The sequence below is a fragment of the Strongylocentrotus purpuratus genome, unplaced genomic scaffold, assembly GCF_000002235.5.
Source record: "Strongylocentrotus purpuratus isolate Spur 01 unplaced genomic scaffold, Spur_5.0 spur5_scaffold_12, whole genome shotgun sequence".
In the NCBI taxonomy this organism is placed as follows: domain Eukaryota; kingdom Metazoa; phylum Echinodermata; class Echinoidea; order Camarodonta; family Strongylocentrotidae; genus Strongylocentrotus; species Strongylocentrotus purpuratus.
Window position 1 is genome coordinate 16,234,165 of NW_022145597.1, and position 21,611 is coordinate 16,255,775.

Genomic DNA, 21,611 nt, shown 5'->3' on the forward strand with positions numbered 1-21,611 from the left:
AAAATTATTATTAAAGTCAACATACATGTATATTGTTGTATATAGATCTACATAGTTTGTTGTTGTTGTTATTTTTTTAAAACTCAAACTCAGCATCTCAAATCAATATTTGTGTATATCATACGGTAGTATTGCTTATTGGTCATAGGCCTAACCGCAAGCTAAAGACAAATTTATTAATTGAAAAAAAAAAGAGGCAGAAATTATTGAGATCAACATGGGCGTTACAAATTCTATAGAGAAACATATCGGCTTTATTTGCTAATATTTTTGTTTGTTTTCCTTTTTACTTAACTTATGTTTTCATTTGCTTATAGTTTGTGTTCTCATATTTTCTTTCCTTGTCTTCTTTTTTTTTTTGCCATGAAATAAATCTCTCCCTAGTTTGAAGGGAATGCACAGTTTGCAAAACAGAAAAGGAAAAAATATTGATTAAAAAATAAAAATATAGAGGATTCTTTCTACCTCTGCGGGTGGCTTTGAATATATAAAGAGAAAAAAATCCTCTTTACTTAAAAGTAGCCTACAAGAAGCAAAATTTATGCAATTCATAGTTGTAAAATAGATAACACAAAGAAAGGGAACAAATATCCATTTGTTTATAAAGCATAATGAACATATTTATTTACATTGATGCATACATATTCACAATTAAATATACAAAGAATGGGAAAACATGAAAACAAAACATACATGTATATAAATTAAGTTTACAAATATGTAGATATCATATTATGTACAAGATACAAGCTAATATATGGGCTAATATACAGGCTAGCGAAGGCACTATAGCAACACTTTGATTTAAAGTAAATGTCAATATAAAAATCATAAGCAATTAAAAACCAAACAAGCGTTAATGAGGAAGCTCCAGCATGCACAACCCTCATCTAGACCCTGTCTTATAAAGAGTTTAGATTGATCCGAATCAATTGCAAGTCCTCCAATCAATCATAATTTTACAGTCTCCTATCTCTTATTTACATAGTTGCGATCGATATCAATAGCAAAATAAGTAGCGATTAATCACAACTGTTTATAAGACGGGGCCCTAGGGGGTGTTTCACAAAGATCCTAAGTTGAACTTATCTCTAAGTTGGACTTAACAATTATGGAAAGCCGAAAGGCAAAAAATGTTGGTTTGAATCATTGAGATTTCCTATTACTATAATATCAAGGAGATTTCATGTTCTTGATGTGGAATTTATGAAAAGTCTAAAATACTTGAATTTTTGCTTTTGAATATATTTTATTTTCAGGCTACAAATGGCTCTCCATAATGTTAAGACCAACTTAGAGTTAAGTTCGACTTAGGATCTTTGTGAAACACCCCCCTGGTCATATTGCTCATAATCAGATATACTATTGCTCATAATCAGATATACTATTGCTCATAGAACATGATGTATAAACAATAGTCTTGTTTACCACCATTATGCTCAAGATCGGATATTTATGCAAATTTTGCTTGTTCCAAAATTGATAAAATACATCTGTTAAAATCTGGAAGTGCACTAAAATATTTAGTATATACATGTACAGTTTCATTAAAACAATATCAAATGATTCAAAAGAATTTTTTTGCAGTCTTTCATCAAAAGTAAATTTATGGAATACGGAATTATTATTTACTAACTTAGTTTGTTTTAAAAGTTTTTACATGACATTGGTCAACGTTCTGAGTTTGGTGAAATTTTTTATTTCTTGTGGTGCAATATGGCAAGGAGGTATACGACCAAATACTGTACATACTTTAATTATAAAATTAGCTTCTAGAGTTATGTACATGGTCTTCTTTTGTTTTTAGTTTTCTAATGCATCTTTTCTAATTTGTCTAATACTGCATCTAGGTGAATATAGCATTATCTGTTAGTTTCTGAAACCAATATTACCCCTGACATATTCACGATTGAGTAAATCAGCATGAGAACCAAATGAAAGAATGTATGAAATAAAAAGTCATCAATAAATTTGTGAATGCTTGAAAATGCAAGCATTCCAGAACAAACTCTTAGGTGCCGTATTCTATGTTACTTGGCTTATTCCCCAAATTTGAAAATTAAGGTAATCTATTTTGTTCATGTCACCTTTTTTTAACACTATAAATCTATGTGTCACCTAACTACATAAAGCGTGAAGGTGATCCTTCATGAACTAAATTTAGCTTCTCAGAAATATTACTGTTTCACGTTTTATTACTATGAGACCACGACTATGAAAGCATTTTTTTTACTGTAAATAATATCAACTTGGAAATACAGAAAACAGGGGGTGGGGGGGAATGCTTGGAAGGCCACCTAAGTTAAGGCCAGTTTTAAACCTTGTCCTTGACTCCTAGTATGTAGGTTAAGTCCAAATATCAACATCTTACCATGATTCTGCAAGTAAGTAAATAAATAAATAAAATAAAATCAAAATTGACACTATGAAATTACCACCTCATTTTTATTTCATGACCAAATGTATAATGTTCATTATTAATCCACGATACAGTTCTTCGATACAGGTGGCCATGTCCCACCTCTCCAAAGTGTGTGTTCACATATCCTTAACTTTTAGTGCTTGTCTGTTTAAGTTTACTGTCCGTGGTCTGACTCGCTCCTGTCCGTCGTATAAACGTTTGGATGAAGTTGTTCACATATGCTCAACTTTGAGTGCTTGTCTGTTCAAGTTTACTGTCCATGGTCTGACTTGCTCCTGTCCGTCGTATAAACGTTTGGATGAAGTTGTTCACATATGCTCAACTTTGAGTGCTTGTCTGTTCAAGTTTACTGTCCGTGGTCTGACTCATTCCTGTCCGTCGTATAAACGTTTGGATGAAGTTGTTCACATATCTTCAATTTTGGGTGCTTGTCTGTTCAAGTTTACTAGTATCTGTGGTCTGACTCGCTCCTGTCCGTCGTATAAACGTTTGGATGAAGTTGACGATCCCATCCATCCTCTCCCTCTGTAGGAATTCCATGTAGACAGGTTTGTGAACGCTCTTAATCATCTGGGGCTCTACCCACTTACTTGCTGGTTGAGTCTGTAAAGTGAGTCAAAAAGAGACAATGAAAACCATATTTTTAGAGAAAGGGATCAGGTAAAAGACCAGGAGGCACTTCACAGAACTTGTCATCAGTGACAAATGACAGTTTTTGTTATAAGCTCCTGAAATCCTTGCTTCTGATTGGTTATCAGCAGATTGTCACTGATTTTTGTAATTTGTCATTGAAAAAGGCTTAGTGAAACGGGTCCAAGATATATTTTAAGCATGCTCTGTCTCCTGAATACTACTGTTACTGCTACTTCTAAGACTACTACACCACTACCACCACCAACATCACCACTACCACCCCATCCACTGCCACTATCACTAACTACACAGCCACCGCCACCACAATCACCACCACTACTGCTACCACTAGAACAACCAATACCATTACCATTACTATTACTAATACTACTGCCAATACTTGCAACAGCAACACTAACACTACTATTGCCACTCCATCAACGTGGTTACCATTTCCACCACCACAACCACCACTACCACTTCATCAGAATTACCTCTTCAAAGAATTTCTTGCAGAAGCAGACCGAAGCCAGACCGCCCTGCATGGAGAATATCTTGTTGGGGTTGGGATCACCATTTCCACCACAACCACCACTATTAACCACCACTACCACTACCACTACCATGACCATTTCATCATCAGAATTACCTCTACGAAGAATTTCTTGCAGAAGCAGACCGTAGCCAGACCGCCCTGCATGGAGAATATCTTGTTGGGGTTCGGATCACCATTTCCACCACAACCACCACTATTAACCACCACTACCACTACCACTACCATGACCATTTCATCATCAGAATTACCTCTACGAAGAATTTCTTGCAGAAGCAGACCGTAGCCAGACTGCCCTGCATGGAGAATATCTTGTTGGGGTTGGGTATCTTGGTGGCTTCCATGTACTCCAGGGAAACCCCGTGATCCATGGTGGTATCAAAGGCCCTGGTCCGCCACAGGCAGTTACAGAGCGTCAGGATGATGCTGTTCAGGACGATGATGCCTTTCTTCATCTCCTCCTGTGGTGGAATGTTTTCAGGAGACACATGTCAGTGGTAAACAAATGGAAAGGGTCTCGTTTACACATAACATTGAAAACGCCTTAAAAGACCGTCATGGCAAGATAAACGTAATTATAACAATAATAATATTGATAATAGTGGGTCCTTGAATAGCGCTCATGTCTGGCACATCGACACTCCTGGTCTCCATTATGATCAACCCCATGCTTAAGCATGGCTGTCATTACAGCGCTCACGCATTTTACAGAATAAATTCCTAGCAGGTACCCATTTACCTTGTCTGGGCCGAGTGTGGGAAATGCAGATAATGTCTTACCAATGGAAGTTAGTGCTAAATTATGGTTCAGTCTAGAGACTTATCCCCTGGGCCACAACACCATCCTAAGCCCCACTGCTCTCTATATAGCAAACAATGCCTAATCGGTGACCATTGGTTCCCCATGGTCCCATTTTTCTTATGTTAATTGAGAGCTGATTTGATGAGATATACCTGTCAGTGACCTTGCAGGGAGGTCTAATCCCCCTGGCCAAACTAGTACAGACGGGCTATAAGTGTATGGAAATGGTAAGTGACGTGAACATGGGAGGATCTAGCTTTCATACATGTAGCTTACCCATTGTTTGTGGATGTCATTGTCAGCATGCAGTGCGGTGAACTCTGCCTTGTAACTGCAAGGAGAAACAATAAGAAACAAAATAAGAAATCAATGTTTCTTTGTCCTACCATTTAAAGCCCCACCGCACTACTTATAGCTACTTGTGCCCTCTATATAGCAAAAATGCCTTATCGGTGCCTGTTGGTCTCCCATGATCCCCTTTTTCTTATGTTAACTGAGAGCTGATTTAATGAGATAACCGCCTGTCAGTGTCCATGCAGGGAGCTCTAATCCCCCCTGGCCAACCTGGTGCAGACAGGCTTTAACTGTTAACTGAATGTCGTCTACGAAAGCTTGAAAGATGTTTTTTTCTTTAAAAGTTGCCTGTTTCGGTAAGCAATTGTTTTGTGAAAGCTAATACCAAAACAGGCGATTTTTCTACTGATTGTGAATTTACTTTACCAATTAGATGTGTGATTTACATCACTAATCAGATCAGCGAGTCACAGAAGCTATTGATGAAAAACTTTCTATTTTTCAAAACCCATTCTTTTTCAAATCAAACAATTCCATTTTCACCATAGCCAGGTTGGTACAAATAACCATTTGAAACACCTCAATTAAGAAAAATTATCAAAGGAGAACATGTTTCCTTTTCCGATTAGATTATACCTATGGATATTAATGGGTGACCATACACTTGCTCTGGCAATATTTGCTATGGGCTTCATTTTATCAAAGATATAGGGTTAACTTAGGGTTGCACTTGGTTTTTATAAACCTGATAGCAAACTCCTCTAGAGGAAAGCAGAACAAATCTGAGAAGTAGACTAGCGAAAGTTTGGAACACATCGTCAACGTCAGCATTTTCCCTATTACGAAGGGTTACTTGCTTCCCTCCCTCCACTTCTTCTTGTCTTGAGCATCCTCTTTATTCAAACCAACCTAATTCTTTCTACCGATCTTCACCACAGGGGCAGGTAATCAAACGTATGCTAATGTAGGCCATGGGATCAATACCAAATATACATGGAACTGTGCAGTTTCATTAGCAAGCCTGAAGAGCAAACTTAATAAATTCATGACATGTTAAGGAACCTACTTGCAGATGATCTGGCACATCCTAGAGCACGCCGTGGGATCTATACCAAACATGGCCCGGTAGCAGTTTATCTTCGCCGGCATCTGCGAAAAGACAATACCATGCTTCGTGTAGAGAGACGCCACCTGTGAATAGAAAAAATGATGGAGCTAGGATTATTTTACAATCAAAGACTATCGAGTACCGAAGTGCGCAGGCATACTGGCAAAGTTTTCAAGGTTAAATATATATTTGGAATTACACATTCAAAATATATTTTTTGAAAACTAGTTTCTTTTTTTTTAAACACTTAGTGGTCTTGGTAAAGTTACAAGCACTATACACAAAGAGATGTATATGGGACTATATACACAAACATGTGGCATAAAAAATTCATCCTGATTTTTATGATGTTATATTAAGGCATTTGAAAAGCCATGCTTTTCAGGAAACATTTTTAATCTGATGTTCTTCCACACCACGCATAATACAATTTTCACCTCTTCCCAGAACTCAACCTTCTCTATTAAGACAAGAGGTTATGTGAGGGTGATTCTGAGTGCCAGTAATCAATGAATCTAATGTCAGATTTCTGAATCAATTGACGCTTATTACTCACCAGTTCAAAGAAGGTGAGCGTGTGATGCAAGAGAAGGGAATGATGCTGATGAAGCTGAAGAGCGACGGAGCACAGTCCATCCACAAACTCCACCAGCTTCTTGACCGTGTTCATCGGGTCAAAGTATGCCACCCGAATAGAGAATACAGATGAACTGCACGGAGAGAAAAGATATGTCATCAGTATCGTTGTTGTCACTGTTGTTGTTGTTGTTGCTGATGTTTGGTTGTAGTTAATATAATCATTATAACTAATGGGATTTGCTGTACCATAGCGCTTACAAATACAAATATATGAAAAGAGGACAAAAAATATAGTCTCACAGGAAGTAGATCACATAGATCACTGGGGAAAAAGTAAATTTTGAGGGATCTTTTGAAGGTGGCAAGACAGGTAATTTCCCTTATGGAAAAGGGGATGCTGTTCCAAGACTTTGATCCAGCTACTGCAAAACGTTTTTCAGCTGCTGAGAGTCTAGATATTATTCCTCTGACCTCCCAGTTCTTTTTGGTGGGATATTTCACTTACATCATTTCACACAGAAAAATATTACCCTATCCTGATGTTACGAAACCAACCATCTCAAAGTTAAAGATCTCCAAGTTTGATGACCAGGGGGGTGTTTCACAAAGATCCTAAGTTGAACTTATCTCCAAGTTGGACTTAACGAATAGCTCTCCATAATTTTAAAGTCCAACTTAGAGTTAAGTTTGACTTTTATAAGTGACTGCAACTTATATGTACCTTGAATGAAGAGGACGTGCCTCCATGTCGTCATCGTCCTCCAACAATGTCTCTGTCTCCTCCACCTTCTGCCTCTGTGCCGTCTCATGATACCGGCTGATCTCGTGGGTTACGTAGTTCCGCAGGAGCTCTGTCAGCGTGTGAAGGACCTGGCACTTGAAGTAGACAGAAGAACTGAAGAACAGCGCCCGGAGCGGTTCCAGGACCAGGTCGTTGAGGACTGAAGTCAAAGAAAAGAAGGACAAGCATATGAGGAAGGTTTAAATTGTTTTTTAAAGACGGTGCAGTATACCATTACCGTTAAATATTTTATCTCGTTAACAGATTGACTAATAAATTCTCGCATTCTATATCCAGTTATTGAAAACAATGGATTTAAGAAGGCTTTGTTCAAAATCCAAAGTATTATTTTCAATCTACTTTCTGAGAAAAGGTAACAGTGGAAACTCCAAAGTATTGAAAGCTTGAACAAAAAGCAATGCACATTTATCTTCTTTCATCAAAATATTAAGATAACTAGACATAAATAAATACTATCAAGGCTCATTCAGATAGCGTCATCATCATCCTGTGGGTCCCCTCTATGGAATTCGGGTCTCCTCGTTAACGCTCCTCATCTCATCCTGTCTGTGGATATTTCCAAGTCAATTTCTCTACTGTCTTCCTTAACACGTCTTTCAACCTCTTCCTGTTTCCTTTTCCTTCCTATCTCATTTCTCTTTGCTCAAATTATTGAGACTTGATTTCTTATTCCTACTACAATAAAAAAAGCACCTTACCATGGAATTGATATATCCTAAATCTGCTGATCATCTTGAGTATGTACGGCCTGTAATCGTGACCGTTCCATGTCAATAGATACCTCGTCAAGAACTGCTCACAAACTGGAACGCTCTCCTAAACATTGAAGAATAAAGAAATAAAATACATCATTTTACGAAATCGTATTGCAAATTCTCAAAACATTCACATATTAATACTCAGTAGTGAGTGGTAGCAATTTCAAACATCTTTCTTTCAAAGCAAATTGTACATTTGGCTCAAATAACTTTTGCTCATCAGAGGCTGCTCAGTGTTCTACCAGTCATCCTAGTGCTGCAACCTCCTGGGACCATTTCACAAAGCCTTTTTTCAATGACAAATCACAAAAATCAGTGACAAATCTGCTGATAACCAATCAAAGGCAAGGATTTCACTAGCTTATAACAACAACTGTCATTTGTCACTGATGACAAGATTTGTGAAATGGGGCCCTCTTGGCTTCTATCGCTTGATATAGAATATTATATCCTCTTTTTTGTGTGGGTGGGTATAATAATAATATTATATCCTCTTTTTTGTGTGGGTGGGTATAATAATAATATTATATCCTCTTTTTTGTGTGGGTGGGTATAATAATAATCATAATCATAATCATACCTGAATAAAATCCATAAAGTTGATCAGCAGCTGGAGAAGTTGCTCTGTTCTCCCATTACAGCTCCCTGAATCCATGAGCTCTGTGGAAAAAGAAGTTAAATTACAAAAATTAATACCTTTGAGTAATTCCATGTCAAATAATCTGTTCTTTTAAATTCAAACTCCACCCCTCCCCCCCCCCCCCCCCCCCCTCTTCAAATTGGCCCAAATTATAAAACATGAGGTGATTGAGGCTGTTTTAGCCCAATTAACCCTGATTTTATTTTTCTACTCAGGCATGTTGGCTCGCAATTGACAATTTTTCCAATAACCATCTGTAACTACCAGGTCAAATTTGTTGATATTGGTATATTTGGAAAAGGTAATTACAAAAGCAATCACATTTTTCATTTTTTTGTCTATGTCTTAAAACAACCTCAAGTTCAATTATCTCTTGAAGTTTGCCTTGAACTTTGAATATCACCTTGTGGATCATGGAATCTGAAGATGAATTTCAGCCAATTCAAACCTCCACATATTTCTACTTCATACAAACTAGAAGGGATATATTTTCCAACTGCTTTCCAGCATTTTTAAAAGTTTATGAAATTGATGTTGTATTGACAACAAAATTGATACAATTTGAGAGTACCTTTCTAATTGATTAAAAACATGCTCTGTAGCAACATTGTTTATCACATTTGTGATTAAAAAAATATTTAAAAAATCAGATCTAGAGTCATTTTCAATACCTATTTGTAGTGTCTGTGAGAGCCAGAAGTTGAGTCTCTGCGTGGTGGCCTGGTCCCTCCTACATGCCACCAGATACTGTAAGACAGGTGACCTAAGCACGGCGGCAGCCTGGCTTGGTAGCTGGGTCAAAGTTCAAAGGTCAGAGATACATGTATGAAGTAAGTTTCTATAACTGCCATGAAACATGTTGTTGTTTTTTTAATATTTTTTTTTTACAGTAGACTGAACAAGAACACCATTGTTTATGATAATAGTTTTTGAAGTTTGTCATATCATTTTAATGTGATTTAAATTCAGTTCCATCCATTTGAACACTTGGGATTCATTGACAAAAGACGTGGAAAACTGTGACAGTTTTTTCTATTTACGTGTATGTGAATGGCAAGTGGGATGGAAAAAAACAAGGGTGATAATTGCCATGTCAAATGTGAATCAGCGTTTTTTACTTATTCCCAACTAAAGTTACATTTACAAACTTAAATTCTAAATCTTTCTATAGCCATTACTCAATATTGTGTGCGTGTGTGTGTATTGTGTTTTTACATACGTGGGTCAGTCAGATATGATTATTTACGTCTGGGGACCAACCTTTAAACGTCACCATCCGAAAGACGTGACTCAGTTTCGAACCTGCGCCCTCGGCTGAATCAGTTTGTAACTTCCACAGTAAGCTGGATTACAGGCACACGCCACAGTGCCTAGTTACTCAATATCAATTTTAGGATAGTACTTAATATTGATTACGAGTTTTAAGAAAACAAGTGGGGGCAAATTATACGAAACCTAGAACCTATTATGTCATCGAGTTAGTTTAGAATACCAGACTCAAAGATTTGAATTAAATTATGAAATCCCTGCTTCAAGGGATGTTTAGTCAGGTCCTTTAAAAAGAACAAACACCATAATGAAATGGGGAGATGAAGATCAAAGACTATCAGAAGGCGATCTAAATGATCGTCAAAAAATATGTATGCATTTTGGGGCCTAGTGGTGACAAAGACTTATTTTGGCTTACCTCCAGGTGGTCAAAGGTGTCGAGAAACTCTTCAAAAGACTTGACCTGCTCAAGGGGCACTTTCGTCATGACCTCTGCCCTGGGGTCAAGGGTCGTGTAAGAAGAGCGCAGGTCAGGTACAGGGTTGAGCTTCCTCCTCTTTTGCACCTGAAAGAAAGTTTAATTTGAGAAACATAGAGTCTGTTGATTCTTCCTCATTATTTGGGAAAAGCATATCTTTGAGGAAGGTCTGTATTATAATAGCAAAAGTATTGGGATATCATATTGGATATTATACAACTCACTCCTAGATACTAATCATATGATAGGTCAAACGCTGTCACGTGTGATTCATTTTCTGAGACTATCCCACGTTTTTTGAATGAAAAAGCGTGCAATAGTTTCCAGTACTATCTAATGATATTAAGGTAGGCGATGTAGAGGTTAGTGAGCTTATGTTGTACTTGGGCCTATACTTGCATAGCACTGCGCTTAAGTGTTTATAGAGAACCCCAAAACTCTCTGAACCCAACTGCCACTTCAGTACACACTCCTTCCAAAGTTGCAAGTTTACAGGTTTGAACTTTTGTGTATGGAACATCCTGTTATTTTACCCTAACCCCAACCCTAACCTTGACCCTGTGACATTTAGTTTCCATGACAAATAAGATGGCTACCTACCATGGCAACGTCTGTGATTGTTCTATGAGCCGCATCCCTCTGCATGCTCGTATTGGCCGGCCTTCCCTCCTGGATCCTCTCTCTCGCCTCGCGCACCTTGGACGCCCAGTTACGGTCCGTCAGCTTGAAGTAGGCCCTCTGTGTTGACGGCAGGGACAGTGAGACAAGGTGAGGGGCGAAGACCTTGTAGATGGAAAGCAGTCCTGTGATGTGGGGCTGTGAACCCTGGAAACAAAAAGTGAGAAAAAGTAGGGTCAAAAGAAAATGATTCACCAAATAACAGTAGCCTTCAGAAAAATCTTCTTCTCATCCTGTTTGACAGCCTCTGCAACCTCTTGAAGACATACTATCACCAGTCTCCATCTTCTACATTCTCTGGGACCCGGATTCAATTCTCTGCAGAGGTAGTAAGGAGAAACACTGCATTCATAGGTATGCTTATCATTACTCTCATCTAATTCATTTCTTACATTCTTTACATCTCGTCTGTCAGGAGCTAGAAGGCCATTAACTCTTCCACTTTTACAAAGATATAATGTCCTTTTGGTTCCAAACAGTAGATATCATTCATTCAGCATATATTTTTTGAGACTGTAATTTTTCATTTCTCACCAGGACTTACGGTAATGTCCTTTTTCAATATAATCAAAAGAAGGGATACTTACCACTCTCCTCTGTACACTGAGGAGTTTTCTCACTCTGTGAGCGATGACGTCTTCTTTTCTCGTCAATAGATAGAGAAGATGGCAGGCATGTGGGCACTGAAAAGGGAAACCAAAAAATTGCATTTTTTATTTTATTTTATAGTGTAGGAATCTGCCTCATTTCCATTTTTGGGAATTAGTTCATAAACTTTGATGCAGAGTTCTATACACGGTAATACATCTGCATAAGCAGAAAGAACTGTATGACACCGGCACCCTGTTTCACAAAACATGTTATCATTAACAACTTACAATAATTGTTATAAGCTACTAAAATCATGGCATCTGATTGGCTGAGAGCAAATTGGTCATAGAAATTTAGATTTTTTTTTTTTTATTGATAACGAGTTTCATGAAACAGAGCCCTGTGCCCCATAACATAAAGCTTTAAATATCAATTGATTGTATGGTTGATGGCACATCATGGTCAACTGCACAATAGCAATCAATTGCTAACTTATCTTTTTTATGTTACAGGGCAAAAGGAATTAAAATAGACTTGACAATATACACTGTATTAACAAATTCAAAGTCCCTGTCATCATTTTGTAACTTCTGCCACAATTTCTCCTCCTTTCCAGACATTATTATCTTTTCTTGGAAAAGTGTAGCAACAAAATATGCTGCCAATTTGAACAGATTTAGCCCACAAAAACAATTGTCCTTGATTGGTTAAAGATATCACACTACCGGTATATTAAATTTTTAAATTTTTAAAAATCTTGAATTAGCCCATGGAAAATTCTCACTACAAACTGACATGTACTCACTAAGGTATCATTCTCAATGAAGTAGAAGATAATGCCATACAAGGCATGTAGCTTTTCTGTTCCATCCAAGAGGTCAAAGGTCAATACGATCCACTTCAGAAGCAATGCCTGTAGAGATTAGAATAGGATGACGAAATGAGAATACACGGAGAAAAATTGAAATCAGGTATCAAGATATATATAGGCAGTCATGCTACCATAACATCACATCATAAACCGTTATTCTCATAAAAATATTTTCAAATAGGTAAAGATATGATTACGGGTTCACAATCAACTAGAATGCATTAAGAGTTTGGTTTAGTAAAACACTTTTTCCTGAGGTTACAAAGTGCTGTATACTATAATTATCCCAGGTTTGCTGTAGATTACTGTCTGGCTAAAAATAAAAATAAAATATTAAATGTAAACGTAAGCACCCAAAGAAAATTAACAACAACTGATAATTATGGACAAATTATATATGGGTGGAAAGATTTTCTCTTGAAAAAACATGAATAATTTGCTGGAAAATCATATAGATATCATGGAAAGGGGTAAAATGCAATGTTGTGGCTAGCTGTGTCTAGCATCTGAAGGCAGAAAATCTGGATCTCAAAATTAACATTTTTGAGAGATGATTATCATTACTGCGGGCACCAAACATATTTTGAAGAGGGAAGTGGTTATATTTGATCAGTAAGGCTTCCCCTTCGCAATGATATGAATTTTGCATCAATTCAAAACACTTTTGATTCTTTGGGTGACTACTTTAACATCAAAATATCACGGTCTCAACGCACAAGTTCAAGATCTCATCCTACCTGTTTTTCATGAGAGGGCTTGTTGGTGCACATCCAGGATATACTCTGTACGGCCGCATCCTCCGGGATGCTATCCATTGGTAGGAGATGCTTGATGAGACGAGAATTGGTGGAGTCAGCTGCAAATGGAAATATAAGTACACAAAATGGCCAGTATTAACAATTTTAAGCAAATAGACCATTTCGTGGTTATGTTTGTACAGATCTTGTACACGTGAAGCCAACCCACTTTTTGCATTTTAGAATCACTGCCAAAATGCTGGAGGTGCTTCATGAAAACTTTTTGTTATGTCTTCAATCTGAGAATAATGCCATAATTCTTTGAAAAAAATAAGAAATCATTATGAAATGAAATTTTTGATTTTTGCTTGGCACTCAATAAATAAATTTAAGAAAACTAGTTTTCGTCACACTCATCTACCAAAAGAAGAAAATAGAGAAGAAAAAAAAATCTATAATCCATCTATAGTACATCCACATATGAGCACAGTTATAGCAGAGCTCCTCACTTAATTTCTTTTCAGAGGGTACCAAGAGTAATTATGGAGGTCTATGTGAGCTGTGCCCCTGTTCATATTTTCACTGTCTTTGTGAGAGGGGGTCATTGTTCAAGGGCCCATGTTGGTAGTGTTAAACTTAAAGCCCTGATTATAGGACACTCTTAACGTACACTTACCAAATTTCGCTGATGCTGCTATATCGACCAGAGTTAGAATGACCGCCTCACTCAAACCATTTCTCTGAGCTTCTTGTATGATGGTATCCAGGGCATTACTAAGCTTGATGTTGGCCCTAACTTTGGTATCACTTGTCGCTGTCAGGGGAGAACATGAGATAGACAGATATTAAAAGAGATTTGCCAGTTAAACCGACTTTTCCTGTACAAATTTGTAATCTCAGGAATTACAGTGATATCAAACGACCACCCGTTTTTTCCACCAATTTAGCTATCCATTATAACAAACAAGGATTTTTATTATAATGTAGTTTTTAAAGCTTCTACCAACCTTCAATTTTGTGGGCAAGCTTTCGTCTACTCCTGTGGACTTTCTTTTTGTAATCTCTTTAAAACTGCTTTATAAAACTATTAGAAATTCTCTCTGATGCTCATAAAAACTTTGAATCTGGAAGTAAAATAATGTTATTATTATAAAAGTAATAGATCCTATGAGCGACATAATACAAATATTACTGGTTCCCTTTCCATGTATACTTACGATCTGTGAAGAATTTGACAGCCTCTTTCAGTCGTTTCACACTCTCTTTTTCCTTCTTGGAAGGAGATTTCACCATTGACTTTTGAGGGGTTATGCTTTGACGTGACCTGGCAGCCATTTTGTATTGCTCAGATGATGTACTAAATTGCTTAGGAAACATTCATCCTTGTCCTTTGGGGAACTTCTCTTAAGACTCAAGTTTAAAGTCCCCTCTGAAGAAGAAAAAGAAAGTTTATCTTAGTGCAATATTGATCTTGTATGCTAACTATTAGACAATATTTAATATATAAATATTAGTTAAAACATTTTACAATCTATTCAATCAATGTAGGCCCAGCTAGAGTCTAGAGTGGAGTTTATTCTACAGCATTGTTCACTTAATTTTTATTTTCAAATTTCTGGTTAAATTCTTGATTGATTTCAAATTGCTTTGTCTATGAGAATGATGAGTAGTCTAGAAGTACTAGAAATAATTATATAGTCTAGACCTAGTACTATAGACAGTAGGGGTGCTGGTCCGAGAATAAGGATCATCTTCATAAACGAAGATCGTCTTTGTAAACGCGGACCAATGCGTCCTCAAAAACAAGGATCGTCTGCTAAAAAGCAGATGTTCTGTATTTTTGATCGGCACATTGGCGATGCAAAAAACGGATTCCGGGATGATTTTCTTGATGCATTTTACATTGACTTTGTACAGAGACCTTCACATTATGAGCAATAAATCCTTGGGAAGACGGACAACCCATAAAAGTAGACGGTCAAATAGGGTTATTTTTTCCCCTGGGGAATTCAAATGTGGCATTGCCAGCGGGCGGTTCGGTAACCCGAAACCCGCAGAGCGCCGATGAAAAAAAAATGTCCGCGAAAATGCAGACGTTCCCTGTTTATGAGGATGCATTTTGTCCGCGTTTATGAGGACGATCCTCATTCTCGGACCAGCGCCCCTACTGTGATAGAGGAATTTAGAAAGAAGAGTCCACAAAACAACTTACATTCACAAGCACAACTAAGTCACGTCCAGTGACATTCACATTCACATTCACATCATCATCAAGACCAAATTTTCCGTCTCTTTCGTTCCAAATAAGAGGCTTAATTAACGAACGAAAGAGACGGAAAATTCGGTCTACTAGTTAAGTTAGAAATCTAAAGTTAATCACCATCATGATCATGCCGACATGCAAGCAAACTCACAAGTTTTTTTTACATCACTCTGGAATTTTGAAGCAGGGGTATACTATAGGTGCCAATCAAGCCTAGGTGTGATATCAATATCATATTTCATATTACCTAGCCTTTAAACATTTTAAGTAAATTTAAGGCTAGGTCTGCGATGCGCGACCCATGTACAAACTCAATTTGTACACAATCTAGTCCCACACGCCCATAAAGATGTTGGTGGTCACTGAAAATAAATTGTCTTTTAAAAATACCTTGCAAATTCACGATATCGTTGGGAAAAGAAGCATAAGCAACCAATTCTAAACCATTCTCAAAATACATGCAAATAGAAATTCTCACACAGTATGCTTAAAAACGAATATAACAAGCTAAAAACATAATTTTACCTGAAGCAACAATAAAATCTAACGCCTGCCGCCAAACATTCATAATATTGGAAATCTCGTGCTCTGACAATCAAAGTCTCGTTTCTCGCGATGCGCGCTAAAGTTAGCGATTATTATTTTTTTTTTTTTTTTTTGGTCGATAACTTTCGAAGAGGTAAAAATAACATATTATCAATGAAAAGGCGATTATTGTTATAAATAGTTATAGCCTAGTTCGACCAAAATATATTTTATCATTACCATTTAAAATCTTATTATATATCAAATTTTTAAAAGTAGATCTTAGCCTAACTGTCAGTCATGTTAAATTCAATGAGAGTTCTGATATATTTGTAATATACAGTGGCGGATCCAGGGGGAGGGCCGAAACGGCCGCGGCCCCCCCCCCCCCCCCCCTATTGGCGGCGCAAAAAAAAAAAAAAAAAAAAAAAAAAAGAGGAAGAAAAGAAGAGGAAAAAAAAGGAGAAGAGGAGAAGAAAAAAAGGAGAAGAGAAAAGAAAGGAGAAGGGAAAAGAAAAGGGAAGAGAAGAGAAAAGTGAAAATGAAAGATAAAGAAGAATTAAAGCCCAACTCCCCCCCCCCCCCCCTCCCTCCCTCGGAGGGACCGAATTTGTGTTCCCAAAAATTCCGATAAAGAGTTACTTTTTTCACGCAACAAAGTCCGGCCCGTAATACACAAAAATCCGGCCCGTACTGACTTACACCGGAGATAGAGGGGTGCTTTCAAAGAGAGGGAACACTCAACAGTCAAATTTTAAATTAACGGTAGGGCCGCTTCATAACTCTTATTTTGTCCTTCATTTGGATTCAGCTCATACCAACTCGCTTGTGCTTGTATTTGACTCATGTTGGTAGTAATCATGGACAGGGGCGGCAATCCTGGGCCCGATAGGGAGACATGTCCCCCAGGAAATTTAGAAATATAGCTAGAAAAGAAATACAGCGGAATTTTCTAGAATGCATAATTTCAACATTGCAAAATCTCGCTTGATCGCTACGCCCCGGCCCTCGCCCGATTACACAAAACTATGATATGACGCTCCCGGCCGTGATTTTTTGTGTGCTATCACATGCAATCATGATTGTTTCATTTTCCCTTTAAAGCAGGCGCGTAGCCAGGAGCGGTAGGGGCAGTTAGAGGACATAGGACGAAAAAGGAGCAGACAAAGAAAAAAAATATTGAAAATACAGAACGGTACAACGAATCGTCTTCTTTCTCTAATAGTTTAATGAAATGTAAAAGCTTCCGCGTTTCGCTCGGTCGGGGGGGGGGGGGGCAACTGAAATCAGACAAGGAATGGTAAAACGAATCGGCTTCTTTGTCTAATAATTTAATGAAACGTCAGAAGTTTACGCGCTATGCGCGGGCGGGGGAAAACTGAATTCAAACAAGGATTAAGAGACGAGAATGGAACAACGAATCATCTTCTTTCTCTAATAATTTAATGAAACGTCAAAGCTTACGCGGTACGCGCGGGAGGGGGAAAACTGAATTCAAACAAGGATTAAGAGTCGAGAATGGTACAAAGAATTGTTTTCCTCCTCTAATATTGTAATAAAACGTCAAAGCTTACGCGGTACGCGCGGGCGGGGAAAAACTGAATTCAGACAAGGATTAAGAGTCGAGAATGGTACAAAGAATTGTCTCCTTTCCCTTATAATTTAATGAAACGACAAAGCTTCCGCGCTTCGCGCGGGAGGGGGGGGCACTCAATTCAGACAAGGATAAGGAGTCGAGGACGGTACAAAGATTCGTCTTCTTTCTCTAATAATTTCATTAAACTATGAAAGGCCGAAGCTTCCGTGCTTCGCGTGGGAGGGAGGGGGAAAACTGAATTTAAACAAGGATTAAAAGACGAGAATGGTACAACGATTCGTCTTCTTCCCCTAATAATTTTATGAACCGTCAAAGCTTACGCGCTATGCGCGGGCGGGGAAAAACTGAATTCAGACAAGGATTAAGAGTCGAGAATAGTACAAAGAATCGTCTCCTTTCCCTTATAATTTAATGAAACGTCACAGAGGGGGGGGAACTCAATTCAGAGAAGGATTAAGAGTCGAAAATGGAACAAACAACGAATCATCTTTCTCTAATAATTTCATTAAACTATGAAAGGCCAAAGTTTCCATGCTTCGCGCGGGAGGCGGGGGGGGGGGGGGCTGAATTCAGTCAAGTAATAAGAGTCGAGAATGGTATAACAAATCTTCTTCTTTCTCTAATAATTAATGAAACGTCAAAGCTTCCGCGCTTCCCGCGGGAGGGGGAAAACTGAATTCAAACAAGGATTAAGAGACGAGAATAGTACAACGATTAGTTTTCCTCCTCTAATATTGTAATAAAACGTCAAAGCTTACGCGGTACACGCGGGCGGGGAAAAACTGAATTCAGACAAGGATTAAGAGTCGAGAATGGTACAAAGAATTGTCTCCTTTCCCTTATAATTTAATGAAACGACAAAGCTTCCGCGCTTCGCGCGGGAGGGGGGGGGGGCACTCAATTCAGACAAGGATAAGGAGTCGAGGACGGTACAAAGATTCGTCTTCTTTCTCTAATAATTTCATTAAACTATGAAAGGCCGAAGCTTCCGTGCTTCGCGTGGGAGGGAGGGGGAAAACTGAATTTAAACAAGGATTAAAAGACGAGAATGGTACAACGATTCGTCTTCTTCCCCTAATAATTTTATGAACCGTCAAAGCTTACGCGCTATGCGCGGGCGGGGAAAAACTGAATTCAGACAAGGATTAAGAGTCGAGAATAGTACAAAGAATCGTCTCCTTTCCCTTATATTTTAATGAAACGTCACAGAGGGGGGGGGACTCAATTCAGAGAAGGATTAAGAGTCGAAAATGGAACAAACAACGAATCATCTTTCTCTAATAATTTCATTAAACTATGAAAGGCCAAAGTTTCCATGCTTCGCGCAGGAGGCGGGGGGGGGGGCTGAATTCAGTCAAGTAATAAGAGTCGAGAATGGTATAACAAATCTTCTTCTTTCTCTAATAATTAATGAAACGTCAAAGCTTCCGCGCTTCGCGCGGGAGGGGGAAAACTGAATTAAAACAAGGATTAAGAGTCGAGAATGGTACAACGATTCGTCTTCTTCCTCTAATAATTTAATGAACCGTCATAGCTTACGCGCTACGCGCGAAAACTGAATTCAAACAAGGATTAAGAGTCGAGAATGGTACAACGATTAATTCGTCTTCTTCCTCTAATAATTTAATGAACCGTCATAGCTTACGCGCTACGCGCGGGCGGGGGAAAACTGAATTCAAACAAGGATTAAGAGTCGAGAATGGTACAACGATTCGTCTTCTTCCTCTAATAATTTAATGAACCGTCATAGCTTACGCGCTACGCGCGGGCGGGGGAAAACTGAATTCAAACAAGGATTAAGAGTCGAGAATGGTACAACAAATCTTCTTTTTTTCTCTAATAATATTAATGAAAGGCCAAAGCTTCCGCGCTTCGCGCGGGCGGGAGGAAACTGAATTCAGACAAGGATTAAGAGTCAAGAATGGTACAACAAATCGTCTTCTTTCTCTAACAATTAAAGAAAGGTCAAAGCTTCCACGCTTCGCGTGTAATGGGGGGGGGGGGGGGAGGGGATAGCAAGCTGCCCGAATATGAGTTTTTGATATCTTTTCTAGTTTATTTTGGTGATAAATAACACTTTAACAAAATACATATTATGCTCAAATTGTTGCTCGGTCGCTTCGCTCACTATTTCGAATTGTGAAACCAGAAAATTACTTTTCGGGCAAGAGGCTATGCCCCCCCCCCTCCCCCCCCCCCCCCCCCCCCCCCCCCCCCATGAAAATGTCAAAAATTGTACCGGTATGGTGCTTCTAATATGACCTTGTCAATAGGGCCTATTGGTATGTTGAGTTGAAAAAACGGTCTGCGCAATTTTCAAATTTCCGGCCCCCCCTATTGGAAAATCCTGGATCCGCGCCTGATATAGAAAATGTGTCTTTACAGGTCGTTATGGTGATTCCCCATAAAGAAAAACTGTCTAGGCCGGCCTACAACTATTTTTTAAAATCTTACTGTTTCGATTGTCAGACAATTTTAAGTCTGTTGTTTTTCTTCTTTTCATTGCCCCCTTCGAAAATCACTCAGTAATTTACATCCACATCAGGAATCATATTTGTTTTATTAATTTAACATAGTCTACTCTCTCTCTCTAAAAAAAGAGAGTGAATTTTCACTCTATTTTCACTTTCTTGGGAGTGACGTCCGTGATCACTTGTTAAGGAGTGAAAATCTATTGATTTTAGAGTGCTCTCTAAGAAGAAAAGAGCCTAATGTTCACTCTATTTTCACTACATTTTCACTCTCCAGAGGAGTGACGTCCGTGATCACTCGATTTTTTTAAAGAGAATACCTTTAACGCATTTCATTTCATGCCTTAACAAAACAATACTTAATCATTACGGTGGCTGTTACCGGGGGCTGTTATAATTTATTTATTTCTGATCATATAATAAGCTTGGTCATCGCCCAAGACGCGCATCATGGGTTTCTATCCTGAGGGCGCCATCAGACTAAATGATGGTCTATTTTAATTATAAATTTTTAATTTTAATTATAATTGTTCAATTGATTATTACCTAGTGTCCTAGTTTGTATATCACTTTGTAATACGTTGAAAAATGCAGAAATAAAATCAAACAAACAAACCGAACAGAGAGTCCTGGCTAGTGGCTATATTGAGGGGTAAATAATTGTTAAGTCAGAATATGGTGCGCTTATAGAGACACCAGTATTAAGCGCCTTATAAATATTGTTTATTATTATTATTATTTAATTAGCTTGTATAGTACTTCAAAATGTCTCATCCATAATAGATGGATACACATATGATAAAAAGATAAAGACAGACATATAAAGACATTAATTGCCAGTCTACAAAGCCGGTGAAACCCAACTTCTTCTGGACGCCGGGTTTCAGAGGTGTAGGCCTATATCTAACCCAGTCATATCTGCGGCATACCTCAGTGCCTGCCACGTCACCCCCCTGCCCTTCAAAACGAACTCTTATGATGATTCTACACAGGCGCGTACGCAGGGGGGGGATTGGGGGTCGAACCCCCTCAATTTGTTGTTATGTGTGTGATTTAGAGAAGAAAAAACTACCTCAATTTTGTATTTGTTTTTTGTTTTTTTAATAAAAAAAATTAAAAATTGTGCTGATGGGTGACCAAAAAAAGGTGACTCCCCCCCCCCCCCCCCCCACCAACGGAACGAAAAATCGATCGGTCAATTTTCAAATTTGCGGGACAACAAAACAAAATAACGTCCTCTTACTCTTTTTCTCTATTTACACATCTATTTTGGTATATAGCTCAGCTCTGCCGTTTTCACTTGGAAAAGGGGCCATTTTTAAAGCTGAGGGGCACTTTTTTAATTTATGAAAAGAAGTAAGGCACCAGCCCACACGCCCTTTCTCCGAGTTCCACCAACAACTAATCAACCGCTCCTGACTAAAAAAAAATCTTTTTCCCTAAACATTTTTCACCACTTATGACTTAGATCTATAAAGCTTTCTGTGGACAAAATGGTACCTAATTTTTTTTTAGGGGGAAAAGTCATCGCTTACTTCAG

General features: G+C 38.2%; 1 protein-coding gene across 1 annotated transcript; it reads right to left on the bottom strand.

Annotated features, from left to right (window-relative positions):
- Positions 1-2,415: 2,415 nt before the first annotated feature.
- LOC576953 (centromere protein I) lies at positions 2,416-16,078 on the bottom strand. The gene is made up of 17 exons (XM_777215.5): positions 16,004-16,078; positions 14,433-14,644; positions 13,892-14,029; positions 13,216-13,334; positions 12,413-12,520; positions 11,604-11,699; positions 10,939-11,163; positions 10,279-10,425; positions 9,263-9,383; positions 8,532-8,611; positions 7,892-8,009; positions 7,113-7,332; positions 6,369-6,522; positions 5,771-5,895; positions 4,687-4,741; positions 3,860-4,069; positions 2,416-3,025 (listed from the first exon to the last, which is right to left on the bottom strand). The coding sequence occupies exons 2-17, from the start codon at positions 14,590-14,592 to the stop codon at positions 2,837-2,839; spliced, it is 2,265 nt and encodes a 754-aa protein (XP_782308.3). The 5' UTR covers positions 14,593-14,644; positions 16,004-16,078; the 3' UTR covers positions 2,416-2,836.
- Positions 16,079-21,611: the final 5,533 nt, after the last annotated feature.

Coding starts and splice junctions, on each gene's coding strand:
- LOC576953 (XM_777215.5), bottom strand. CDS start 14,592: ATGTTTCCTAAGCAATTTAGTACATCATCTGAGCAATACAAAATGGCT. Junction 13,335..13,891: donor AGCAGCATCAGCGAAATTTG/GTAAGTGTACGT, acceptor TTCCATTTGCAG/CTGACTCCACCAATTCTCGT. Junction 6,523..7,112: donor GCACGTCCTCTTCATTCAAG/GTACATATAAGT, acceptor CTCTCCGTGCAG/TTCATCTGTATTCTCTATTC.